Below are 13,115 nucleotides of genomic sequence, written 5' to 3' on the forward strand. Positions count from 1 at the left end.
CAAGGTGATCGCTGGAATGCTTGAGTTAATCTCGGCCACTGGCAATCGCTCTGGCTGTATTCCAGTCCATTGTTTAGTGGTGCAAATCTTGTCTGGGGTTACATGAGGCCTTTTCTGAAAGTGTTACAAAAGGGGGTGGTGATGGACGGAGCATCAGAACCAATCAAACACTCGCACCCAGTCAACAGATCTGGGTTTGATCCATCACCGTTCTTTAGCCCACTCTGCCACCCCAGTTCAGACATGGCCATATGCAAATCAGTCTGACCCTCTGCCTCATGGGAACAGTCCAGCCCGAACTGCCTAGCCATGCCTTCCCTGGACCGGAAACAAGCTTCCTAGGACCGGTTTCTGGCATTTCAGCCGTCTTCAGCCAGGCTTGCTTGAATCCAGTGGCAAAGTGAGCAAGGGACTCACGTCTGAGCATACCCTGCCAACTTACATGGCGAACAAAGCAGTACAAAAGGGGGTGGTGATGGACGGAGCATCAGAACCAATCAAACACTCGCACCCAGTCAACAGATCTGGGTTTGATCCATCACCGTTCTTTAGCCCACTCTGCCACCCCAGTTCAGACATGGCCATATGCAAATCAGTCTGACCCTCTGCCTCATGGGAACAGTCCAGCCCGAACTGACTAGCCATGCCTTCCCTGGACCGGAAACAAGCTTCCTAGGACCGGTTTCTGGCATTTCAGCCGTCTTCAGCCAGGCTTGCTTGAATCCAGTGGCAAAGTGAGCAAGGGACTCACGTCTGAGCATATCCTGCCAACTTATATGGCGAACAAAGCAGTACAAAAGGGGGTGGTGATGGACGGAGCATCAGAACCAATCAAACACTCGCACCCAGTCAACAGATCTGGGTTTGATCCATCACCGTTCTTTAGCCCACTCTGCCACCCCAGTTCAGACATGGCCATATGCAAATCAGTCTGACCCTCTGCCTCATGGGAACAGTCCAGCCCGAACTGCCTAGCCATGCCTTCCCTGAACCGGAAACAAGCTTCCTAGGACCGGTTCTGCATTCTGTCCATCAATTGTTGTTTTTGCTTTTCTGAAAGTGTAGCATTTACTACTGTGTTTATGTCCTTCCCTCTTTCTACTTCAAAGTTTCTTGCCCAGAGAGGAAGACCTGTTTCTGAGGGACTCCTGACTTTGCTCTGTTGGCTGGCACTTTCTGGTGGAATTGGAGAAGCAATGGTGATCCTCGTGCTCTTCTCCCAAGGATTTAAGAACCAGGAAGCAAACATTGTGTGTTTAGTCTAGTGTGGTCCTTCTAGTTGATATCTCTGTATGCAAAGTCTTCTTTCTGGGAGCTGAGCAGGTGAAGCTTGTAGTCTGGCTACAGACTGGCCAGAGTTGCTTCCAGAAGCTTGTGCCTAAATGTGGGGTGATAGGATGGAACTAAAAGTGAATGTTTACAGTTCGCAGTGCCCCATCAGCCCCACCATGCACAACAGCCCGAAGCACAGTAAAAACTCATTTAAGAAAGTATTTAGAAAATATGGATTTTACATAAAACATCCCACTGAATGTTTGCATGTTCTTAAGAATAGAGATGTCCAGTGAGGTTGATGGTTTCAAAAGTTGGTGGAATGATTTTCTCCAAGACATTGCAGTTGGTAGTCAGTCCCTAATTATTACTTGTGCATAAATTAAGAATGATTGGCACAGTTTTTGTATCAAATGTGTAGTGTTATATCCCAGCAAACAGAAGGAGATGGACGGAGCACTGAAACTTTTCAGACACTCACCCCCAGTCACTATGAAATCTGAGTTGAATCCATCATCGTTCTTTATCTCACTTTGCGACCCCCAGTTCAGACCCAGCCATATGCAAATCAGTCTTGACCCAGGTCTTCGTGGGAACAAACCAGCCCGAACTGCCAAGCCAGGTCTTCCCTGAACCAGAATCAAGCATCCTGGGAACGGTTTCAGTGTATTGCCCCTCATCAGCCAGTCATGCTGAAATCCAGTGGCACAGTGAGCATGGGACCCACGCCTGGGCATTCCCTGGCCAATTAGGGTGAACAACACACACAATAAAATGATGGAAGGAGCACTGAAACTTTTCAGGACACTCACCCCCCCAGTCACTATTAGATGTTGGTTGAATCCATCCTCGTTCTTTAGCTCACTTCGTCAACCGTCCATAAACTCCTTCTGTTTGCTTGGTGTCCCACACATGAAAGGGGGTTCTTCTTGAAAGGCACGGCTAAAAAAAAAACACACAAAACAAACTCAGGATAAACTACTTCGATTGCACCATGAAAATGGCAAGCCATTTATTTCTGCCTTACATTAACATGCATGGAATGAAAGCTTTCATGTAGAAAAGGGGGTTCACGTTTTGATTAGTATGGGATGTGTATGTAGTTCAGGGTGTACAGGCATTGAGATTTAAAATAGTAGGATAATAACACTGATTTTGATTCACTAACCTCCCAGAGGCAGCAGAAGTGTTATCACTCACTTTATATCAAGATGAGATGACATCACAAGCTAGACCCCTTACCCAACTATTAGTCCCTCGGGAGCCTGTTCTTTGCCTGTGAGGGGTAGAGGAAACCATAGAAATAAAGAGCTTTGAGAGCCATCTTTAATTTCTGTTCCTGCAGCTGCTTTTATATCCTACCAGACTAGCGGTAGGGAATGCTATGCAAGGTATACCACCAAGCACGCCAACGATAGCGACTGCTCCTGCGGGAGCCCCTAATTGATGTCCTGGCTAATAACGTATGTTATTCAGACAGTATTTCTGTTCGGAGAGTTCATTTGACTGGTCTGGTGGGTTAGTGGACTAATGCGTCCACTGTAGAGTCCTGTGCTTGACCTCATGGTCACAGGTTCAAATCCCAGTAGGTCCATTCAGCCTTTCATCCTTCTGAGGTTGATAAAATGAGTACTATTGAGTTGGATAACAATAAACATCTGTTATTCAGTGCCTAGATGCCCACGAGCGAACGTGTGCTTTACAAATACACATTGGTATGTTATTTGTCCTATGCGTTTGCTTCACAAATAATTATGTTTTGGTAAAATGAGATGTGTAGCCCAGAGCTTCATCAGGACAGTGAAATGTGTAATGTCATGGAGCCCATTTGCTAGATAATAAGACATAGCAACAATATACCATCATCACAGTGTAGGACAGGATATTATTAGAAAATGACTACAGGACACACTACTGGAGCGGGGAGAACAGGTTCTTTTATAAGCAAGATGATTTATACTAGCTTGTCAGAAGATCTTTGCCAAAAAGGACATTGTGCTAAAATCCTGGGTTTATGTTGTTCCAACGAAATGCATTCTGGGATGCTTGGTACTTGTTTACTTCAGTTTACCCATCTGAACTGACACTCTTGAAAAAATGATTGTAAAAGAAACGCCTGGGTCCGGAGCATGATGAGACAGACTCATCTGGTAACATCAATTAAAGTAAAAGTACAAGGTAACTCCCCTTGTTGTAGGCATACCGTTTTAATTGGTGGTAAACATTCCATACGAACTCCTACTTTTTATTTTTTTTTTTTTTTTTTTTTTTAGTCCACTCCCCTAGGTGCCTGAAACTGGAAGTTTAGGCCTCTTGTGACCAACTGCTTATTTAACGAGAAATTAATTGCAAATTCTCCAACAGTATGATCAATGCAGTCTTTAAACCTTTCAACCGATTGAGACTACCCCAGGGATATACTGCACATAAGGGGAAGGGCTCACTGTAGCTAAAAACACAACAAGGAGCACTTAGTGACAGTCTGTCTCTCACGACATGGGAATGTCCGGATTGAAATAATGTTGTAATGGTGGCTCTCTGTTTAAATCTGAAAATCAACTCTGAAGCTTTTAGAAGTATCTAAATAGATTAAAACTTTTTTTTATTTTGTATCCATGTTTGATAAATTGTGAATGACTGGGGCGAGGCTGTTCTGACTTATCAACATTTCTGTTTATCTGGCTATTGGGCTAGCTTGTTCCAGCGACTCACACCAACATTTCAGTAGCCTGCTAAACCAGTCCAACTGAACTTTGAGAAAAGACCTGAAATTGATACTTTCAGGGTTGTTTTTGATGAAGTCTATTTTTTCCTTACCCCCAGGTTATGTTTTGATGCTGCTGCTTCGTTCTTGGTCAAGAGAAAGAGCTGTCTGATGCCTGTTTAAAATCGAGAACAACCTCCCTTAGCAGCATGTGACCTGAACAACACAGAATGAAGCAGCCATTTTCTGAAGAGAGAAGACAACCTACATTTACCTAAAAACACAATACAACAACATTCACCCTTTGATGGTGTTCTTATAATTCCACCCAGCAGCACCAGGAAAGCTATTTGTGTGTGCTACTGCACAAGGAAACCACTCTCGCATTCTTAACGTCCAGAGTTGTAGTCCAAGGGACTACTGTTTTGGAATCCTGAGGCGGATTATTTTCCATTGGCAACTGCACAGACTAGGCTTCCAAGATGATTGACTTAAGCTTTTTAACGGAGGAGGAGCAGGAGGCGATCATGAAAGTCCTCCAGCGGGATGCACAGCTGAAGAAGGCCGAGGAGCACAGAGTAAGGTAAGACCGCAACGCTTTTTGCTCAACTCAGCTTCACAAATGTGTTTGACATCTTGCATGGTCTCAACTCTCTTTAGAACTGTAGTCATTGGCACCATATAGAATCATGCAAGATTTAGGTGCATGTGTTTTTTACATTATGACCAATCCTACAATAAGGATATAGGGGGTTGAGCAACTCCACATTTTCGCAAAGGGTAATTCAGAATTTCACTTGCTTGATAAAGTCTAATTCTGCTAATTTCAGATCATATTGCCTTGTCTTTCAGTGGTTTTCTTCCTAAAGAATGTGAGGCAGTGTGGTGGTTTTTGTGCACTGGCTGTTGTTTGAAGGAATCATCCGTTTATCTTGTGTTTTACTTTTTACTGAGATGGCTTTCTGGAGCTAGATTGAAGAGTATGCCTGCCTAATTGTCTCAGTATTTCCTGGCAATGATGAGTTTTGGCAAGCTGCAGCATGCCAGACTTTCTCACTCTGGGAGTTCTGTCTGTCTTAATAACGTGCAAGTGTATTTTCTAAAGTTCAGCTGGTTGGTCTGTGGCATTCAAAGTCTTCCTTGATCAAGGCTTTTAACACACACACACTATTTCTTGACCTGGTCAAAACGTTTCCGAGAATAAATGTTATGATAACCTTTTCAAAGGTAGACCAAGAGAAAGTTTTGTAGAGAACGATTTAGGAGTTCGTGAATGACAATCCATGAAATAAAAAAGATCTACTGTCTTCATTCAGCCAGAAAACATGGGGGTAGAGAGACTTGGCTTTACTTCTAATGTAACTTTTCATGTGATAAGGATACTGTCAGAAATAGGGTTATCAATTTGAGAAGGGGTACCCCCTAACAACTCAATAAACCCACTCTGGTTGGATCAAACCACAGTTCTGAGCGAATCACTGCTTACTCCCTGGTAGCTATGAAACCAGCAGTAGGCCATTCCCAAGGAAGTGTGTGCTATGTTCGAGCAGCAACACTGGTATTACAGTAAAGATCACAACACCCTAAATGTTCTAAACCAATTTTAAAATAAGAGAACATTTTAATTGGCTAAAAAAAAAAGATCATCAAAATATGTTAAGAGGAACTGGTTGTAAGGCAAAAAGTGCCTTGAAAAAATATAGGCATTATTGAAAAACAGTTCGCAATGCACCGGAACCTAGGCGCAATTTCAGGCTGACCATAGTTGAAGGTTTTACCTTCAGATGTGGTCTCCAGTTGCTGGGAAAGCTTCTTCTGGTCCTCAAGGTAAACTTCCAGACAACAGGTCTCTCTCCAGCAATGTTCCCTGCAGGGTCCAGTCTTCTTTAGTCAGCTGGTCCCTCTTAGAATCAGGAGTCCTTCTGATTTTTGTGTCACTGAAGCAGCTAAACAAGGGGCCAACCACTTGATCCTTGGAAAGCAGTTCCAGTCCTTGACTGCCAGCAGGATTCAGTGGTCCTTGTGTCATCGTAAGAGTCCTCCTTTTTTAGCTGGAGGAAGAGGTCAGAAGTCTTCCAGATGGCCACCTTCTTTAGATCGAGTCTTACCAGGTTCTGGAATGTTCTGAGGAAGTGGTGGTGGAGGCCGTAGATTTATCTTGGGCATTAGCCAGTGATGGGTGGAATTCTACCTACCAATCTTAACAATTCTTCTATAGCCCCCCCCCACTTCCTTTTGCAGGACTTCCTCCTCTTTGCCTTACTGTAAAATTGCCAACGAGCCCTTGTTTCAAGATGGCAGGACCCAGCTGCCACCAGGCAGGCCCGTCTTCATCTGCTTGTCCACTCCCCTACCTACTAGGGTCAGACCTAGTGTTCCCTCCTACTGTGGCTGGAGTGTAACTGTCTAGGAAAGTCCTGGGGATGAAAAGAAGAAGACTCCTTTTGGCATCTTCAAGTTTAAAGAGGTCGTTCTCGAGTTACCCCTTGTTCTACCAACTGTTCCTGACTGTTCCTAGATGGCTAATCCCTGCTACCTGGTCAGCAATTAACGCCCAGTGGCCTTTCCTGGGTCCAGAGGCAGGCCATTGTTCTTTGAGCCAGAGTTAATTCTCCCACCCAAAGATGTGTATTCTAGATTTGGAAGTGTGATAAGTGACAGGACTGTTTTTCTCCCCTGCTGTGACTGGGGATGGGCTATCTGGGAGATCCTTAGGAATGAACAGGAGAAGCCCTCCCTGCAAGTAATGTCAAGAGGTAGTGCTAAAACTGCCCTTTGTTCTGCCAACTGTTGCTATTCACTTCCAGACAGCTAATCCCTGCTACATGTTCAGCAGTTAACACCCACTGCCCATTCCTGGGCACAGAGTCCAGCCATTGCCCTCTGAGTCACAGTCCGCACCTCTCCCAGCTAAAAATGTGTATTCCAGCTCTGGAGGTGTGATGAGTGGCAGAACTGGTTTTAAGCCAGTTCTGTCTCTGACAGCCTAAACTAAATGTTTATTAAGTTACTTTTCTTTACATATAAAACAGAGATGCAACAATTCACAAAAGAGTTTCCAAGAACAAAAGCAATTCTTGAGCTTTCAAAGCTGGAGTCCAATCTTTTTTTAATATGTCAGTTTGTGCAAGCGCAGCCTACGCGTTTCACTTTCAAAAAGGCTTCATCAGGGCCCTGAGAAACTCCATAAGTTTCCCGCCACAATCCTATTATCTCCTTAATGGTAACCTGGGCTAATTGGTAAAGGGACCTTATGAGGCAGATAGCCACACCTACTATCCCGGTGTGTAAGGCTAAAATGTAATGTGAACGTTCTCCAATATAGCGCAATTTCCTTAGGAAGCAGTGTCCAATTCGCCACACAGTCGCCACTAAAATCCCCCTATTTAGAGAGACTTGGGTGCATGAGAGAGCCATATGAGGGCTCGGAGACTCAGTTTACATCTCCTTTCCATCCAGCATGTTCGCTAGACCTGTTCGCAGTCTATCCGACATGCTAAACAGAAAGGAGATGTAGACTGTTGGGGAGCCAGTGAAGAGCACATCTGGCATAGGTGATATTTCTCTCACTCAGTCTTAAGACTAGTCAGTTGCAACATTCTAAAACCCCTGGAGTAGATGTATCTGGACAGCAGGTAATTCAGTGAGGGAACAGAGAACTACAGTAGTCTTGTTTAGAGTGAACCACTGCTCCCACCTTCAATGCCCTATTGAAGGTGGACAATAGATGTTGTTTCTCCAAGACTAAAGCAAGAGTTTAAAACAGCAACTTCGGGTGACCTTTGGTTCCAACAATAGTGAGTTCAGTCTTGGTGTTCTTGAGCTGAAAATAGTAATCTGTCATCCACATTGCCTAGCATCTTCTGCAGAAAAGGCACCAATGTGGTATCTGACAACCTTTACATATAGACCTGTATCCTGGATATATGATTGTACTGCCACTTTTGTGTCTTGAAAATATCAAACATGAGGGCCTAGTGTGTGTTGAAGTGAGAATGTGAGAGGATGGGGCACCTAATGCAAACAAACGGCAGAAAAACTTCTGTAGATAAATTAATGGGGAAGAGAATCTCTTGAATGTGGTGTCTCAAGAAGGACTGAAAACAGTTTAGTGTACTGTAGGCAGCCATTTAAGAGATTAGAGTAGTCCGCAGTAGCCTAGGTTGCATTTAGATCTAGTATGACCAGATCCAGCCCAAATCTCCTTCGACAAACCAAACCTTAAGGATTGCGCACACTCCACTGTAGGGGCTGGAAACTCGATTGCATATGAGAGAGACGGTTAATGGTTTTATCATTCAGAAGCAATGACACTACTAATTTTTTTCAAAATTCTTTTCACCAATGTTAAGGCTGTGGGGGTGGTGGGAGGGGGGTGAGGGCCTATAGCCTTGTGCTGAAGGTATTCCATCCCCCCCACCAGGAGGCCTCACTACTTTAGAAGCTGCAGGGTTCGTTACACCTGCCCTGGTTTTGTCCATTTTTAAGTCCTGCTTCGTAGATCCTAGAGTCTTCTTAAAAACACATGGTTGGCTCTGCTTTGAATCTGCTACTGTCTGTCATGGAGATCACTTCAAAGGTCCAACTTTTGGACAAACATTTTGTTGAACTTCTCTGCAAGGGTGGATGCCATGGCTCCAGTCTTTCTGCGCAATGTTGCTAGCAGGTAGGGGCTGGTGGGCGTGAGCTCTAACTGAATCCATGTCAGTCATAGGTACTTGGTCCCTCCTAGAACATATCATTGGGTACTCCGAAGCCCAACATATGAAATTGTACCATATATAATTTGTTTTACCTTTTACACCACAATTAGGATAAGTCTGCCTTTATACTCTCAGAATATGGCAGCTATTGTGTAGATCAGCTGACCACCCTCTCCACAAGTTGCTTCAAAATGCTTTCACAGAGGTCATTTGCACCCCTTGGCAACAAGCATAGTGTATCTTTGACCTCTTGCTATTCCAAGCCTCTCAAATTAAGGGAAGCACAACTCTAAGGCTCTTCTTTCTGATGTGATACAGTACCTGCTGGAAGAGCCTTCTCTTCCTTGTTCATCACCAACTGTATTTTGGACTTGGTAGCAACAAGGGCTTTTGATCTTACTTTCTTCTCATTCCAGAGATTGCAAACCACGGCACATCACGGGCACACCAGGGTTAGGGACCCTGGTTGCTAAGTGACTAGTCTGATCAACTTATTTTGAAACAACTCCACCATTCCTTGAGCCTGGGGAAACTGTTTATCCGGCAAAAATAAATAAATCTATAAGCATTATTCCATGACTGGTAGCAGGTAGCACTGTTTGCTTGCCCTGCAGCCCCAAAGAGTGGTAAAAGGTTCTAGTTGACCTTTCTTACATAGTAGTGACTGAATTAAAATCCACCTGTGATGTAAAGATTGGTCTGATGCTGGCTCTTTGTATTTATTTTTCTGACTGCCCATATAAGATTTTAATGAATTGGGAGTTCAAGATAAGGCCATAGCTGGTCCTAATATAGTTTACACATCCGAGTCCTAGAGAGAGTTTTAGGTTTTTAATATAAAAACATTATTGCTAGGGTAGGAAGTGGTATTTTAGATTACACCACCAGTCTTCTCATGATCCTCTTGAACAAAGTGAGGAGTCATGGGTAGGCTTTGACCAAGTCAGCTGGTCTTTGCCCGTTTACGGAGGCATGTACTCACATAGTCCTCTTCCTTATACCTCTCCACTCCACTTAAAGAAGCCAATGCTCAAAACCAGTAAACCAATCTGGGTGCACCAAAGTCTCTTTGAACCCAATAGGTGCCTGCGTTTGTCCACCGTTCAAAAACAGTTGAATTGTGTGTAGGCCGTGGCTTTAGTATTGAGAGTTGTCACAGTGCCAAGAACGGACTTGAACGCTATTGAACCTCTTCAAGCCGGTGAGCTATTTAATGTTGATAAATACTCCAGTGAGGGTCTCTGTTACTCAGCAGGACCGGATGGTCCTTAAGGGAAGGTAGTGGATGAGATATGTTGCACACTCTTAGATGTTTTTGGTTTTCTCTGTTAACTTCCAATATGATCATCAAGAAAAGCACAACAATGGTCATTAGAATCTTATTGCTCTGTGGAAAAGCCTCTAATTACTAAACAAAGAGGAAAATGGATGTACAAGTATGCAAATATGATGTACAAGATAAATATTTAGTGTATGTTTAATACACTCACTATATACGGAGTGTCACAAGGTTGTGGAGAACATTAGTTCCCAAAAGTGAGTGAGCAAGTGTTCAGAGATCCTCAATAGGCTTGTCTCTGATAGCACAGGATTTCAGATGTCTTCTTTTGGAGGTGCAAAAAAACTTTGAACAAATGTTGCTACTTTTCAAATTGGAACACCCAGTTGGTACATTACATATAAATGATCCTCTGTTCTGGCTTCCTAGTTCACTTTGGAAGAACACAAGCCTATGAAACCTGGTAAGATCTTATGACCATAAAATAACATATCTTCCAAAGAAAGGATCAGTCAGCACCATATTGGTGTTCAGATATAATTACAGTATCCATTTTTTGGTTTCAACTGATTAGTGCTGGTAAAATCCCACCGGGACTCAGAGCAGGCTTTCCAGTGGAAATCGGAAACCACTGACTTTTGCCACTAGATGGCTGCAGAATGCAAAATAATGGATTTTGTACAACCTGAATTTGGTGCTTTGCTGATGCTAGATCCAATATCCTTGGGGAGGTTGTGGTGGTCTGGCTGGAACGATGCTATTGCTAGTCATTATGGAAATACATGTACTATTTTGCTTTGTAAGGAACTCTGAGGTAATTGTATATACTCTGCCATTTTAATTAATATGGCCATGATTCAGCTCCAGTCATGCTGCCAGTTTGGCAACAATGTCTCCTCAGATGAGGTCTTGCTGCAGGGAGAAGTTATTGTTATTAAACAATAGAGCTTGCTACCCTCATGTTCTTTATAATTCTGAACATTCTGAGGTCAAATCTTTGATCTACAAGTGTTTTGGGTTCTCCCTAAAGCGCCCCCGGTATTGGCAGTAACCAGGGATGGTACTGTGCCACCCATGGTATAGGCAGTAACTTGAGTGACTCCTTCAACAACCCATATTAGACCAACTCTATGAGTGATCTTTATTTAAGGCTTACTTCATTGATTGCAGATCACTTTCCAAGCACTCCCTTAATATGTGTTTAACCTGCTCTTAGAAAATAAGTGGATTCAGACCCCATTTTTCAGAAGTTGTGCAGGAGGTTTGGGGTTCTATTCTTGGATCTTTTTGCCTATCAGGTAAATGCCCAGGTCCTGAGGTTTTGTGCCAGGGCTCAGCAGAAGGGTGCTTGGGGGTTGGATGCCCTCACAGTGCAAAGGCTGAACCAACTTCTGTATGCGTTCACCCCCCCTCACCCCCCCCTCCCTCTGGTTCCCTAACTTCTGGCCAGACTACAGGGGGAGGACAGGTTGATGGTGGTGATAGTTCCATTCTGGCCAAGAAGATCATTGTCCCTGGTTGTCAGGGCCTTAGCGATTTAGGACCCTTGACTACTCCCTCTTCCATCTCTTTAAGGTCTTCAAACCTAGTTCTCTCCCAGTGGCTTCAGTTGTCAGTTTGGAAGTTGAAAGGAGGAGTTGGCTGCACAAGGGATTAGCTGCCATTTTGCCCGGGCTGTTCAGATTTCCTGTCATTCTTCCACACTGAGGTCATATGGGAAACACTGGATGAATTCTCAGAAGTGGTGTTCTTTGCAGTCTATCTCTCCACTTGTTTGTTTTTGGCTTGATTATGCGAAATTGGGCTGTTGGTTGAGTGACGTGTAAACCCTGCTCAAGCAACCGCTACAATCCCTGTCCAGTTGAACCACAAAAGTCACTAACCTGTGCTTTACCCTGCAGTAGTTTGGCCCAAAAGTATTCCGGCTTAATTTAGAGGCAAGGTGTAAAGTATTTATGCAGCACACAAACTGTACTAAAGTGAAAGAGCAACACAACAAATCCCACTCCAATTTAGAATAATAAAGAACTCTTTTTAATAAATTATTTGACACCAAAACGACAAAAATCCAATCAGTAGACCCTGAGATATGCAATTTTAAAGATTTGCCGAAAAGCAAACGTCAACCGCTGTGATTATATGGTCACGCCGGACTGGAACAAAGTCACAAGTTCAGGCCGACCGTGAAGGAGTGCTGGCTGGATACAGGGGTCAAGTTAGTCCCATTGAACAAAGAACCTTCAGTCCTGGTTGCTGTGTGTTGCGAGGTCCCACTTATAGGATGCGTCGTGCTACAGCAGTTCCAAGGAGCCACTGGCTGTATGTAAGATCCGACACCGAGGATGTGTTGTGTAGCAGCTGTTCTGAGGAGCTGCAAGGTCCTGCATTGAGGATGTGTCACGCAGCGCAGGATTCAATGTCGAGCTGCAAGGCTATACGTCAAACTGCGTCAGTTCTGCTAGGACGACAACTGGGCTGTCAAAGCACCTTCAAGCCCACTTCCAAGGGTCCAAGACTAGGGCAGAAACACTTGGGGTGGTCAGGTCTCACAGCAGGCAGAGTCCAGGTGCAGGGTTAAAGATGGGTGGAATCTTTTCTGCCCCTGAGTCTCTGATCAGGAGACCAGTCAACTAGCTCAGGAAGCTTCTCTGCTGGTCCTGGGTTATAGATGCCGGTCTAGTCCTTCTCACTCCATCAGCAGAGTAGCAGTCCTTCTTGCAAAAGAGCAGCACAGCAGTCCTTGCAAAAGAGCAGCACAGCAGTCCTTCTTCTGAGTCTTCCACAGGTCCTAATGTGCACTAAAGAGTGGGTCTGAAGGTCTTCTTTTTATACCTGGGGCCACCTTTGAAGTAGGAGATGTTTCTAGAGATTCACTTTGAAGTGCTTGGAATTCTTGCCTTCCTGCCCTGACTCCAGCCTGGTTTCAGGCACAATGGGCTAGTGTGAATGAAGTTCATTGTGCGAAGTCAGGTCACAGCCCGTTGACTTTTAAGTGCGGCTGTGCCTAGCTCTGCCCCCATCTTGCTGGTGTTGGCCCATCCAGGCAGACCTAATCCCTCTGTTGTGTGGCTGTTTGAGAAGAATATATAAGGTGCAAGTGCCAACTACACCCAGTCATATGACCTGGGAATAAGTTGCAGGCACCACATAGGGCAGG

The 13,115-nt window shown here is 44.3% G+C and overlaps 1 protein-coding gene across 21 annotated transcripts in view; it reads left to right on the forward strand.

Annotated features, from left to right (window-relative positions):
* SYTL2 (synaptotagmin like 2) overlaps window positions 1-13,115 on the forward strand; it is a 462,890-nt gene that overhangs the window by 149,388 nt on the left and 300,387 nt on the right. For all 21 annotated transcript variants that reach the window (XM_085623168.1, XM_085623176.1, XM_085623172.1 and 18 more), the window contains one exon: window positions 4,096-4,559. In XM_085623168.1, the coding sequence (XP_085479294.1) occupies window positions 4,459-4,559 (101 nt within the window). In that variant the 5' untranslated portion in view covers window positions 4,096-4,458. The remainder of the gene's footprint in view (window positions 1-4,095; window positions 4,560-13,115) is intronic.

The sequence above is a fragment of the Triturus cristatus genome, chromosome 8 (genome assembly GCF_964204655.1).
Source record: "Triturus cristatus chromosome 8, aTriCri1.1, whole genome shotgun sequence".
In the NCBI taxonomy this organism is placed as follows: Eukaryota; Metazoa; Chordata; class Amphibia; order Caudata; family Salamandridae; genus Triturus; species Triturus cristatus.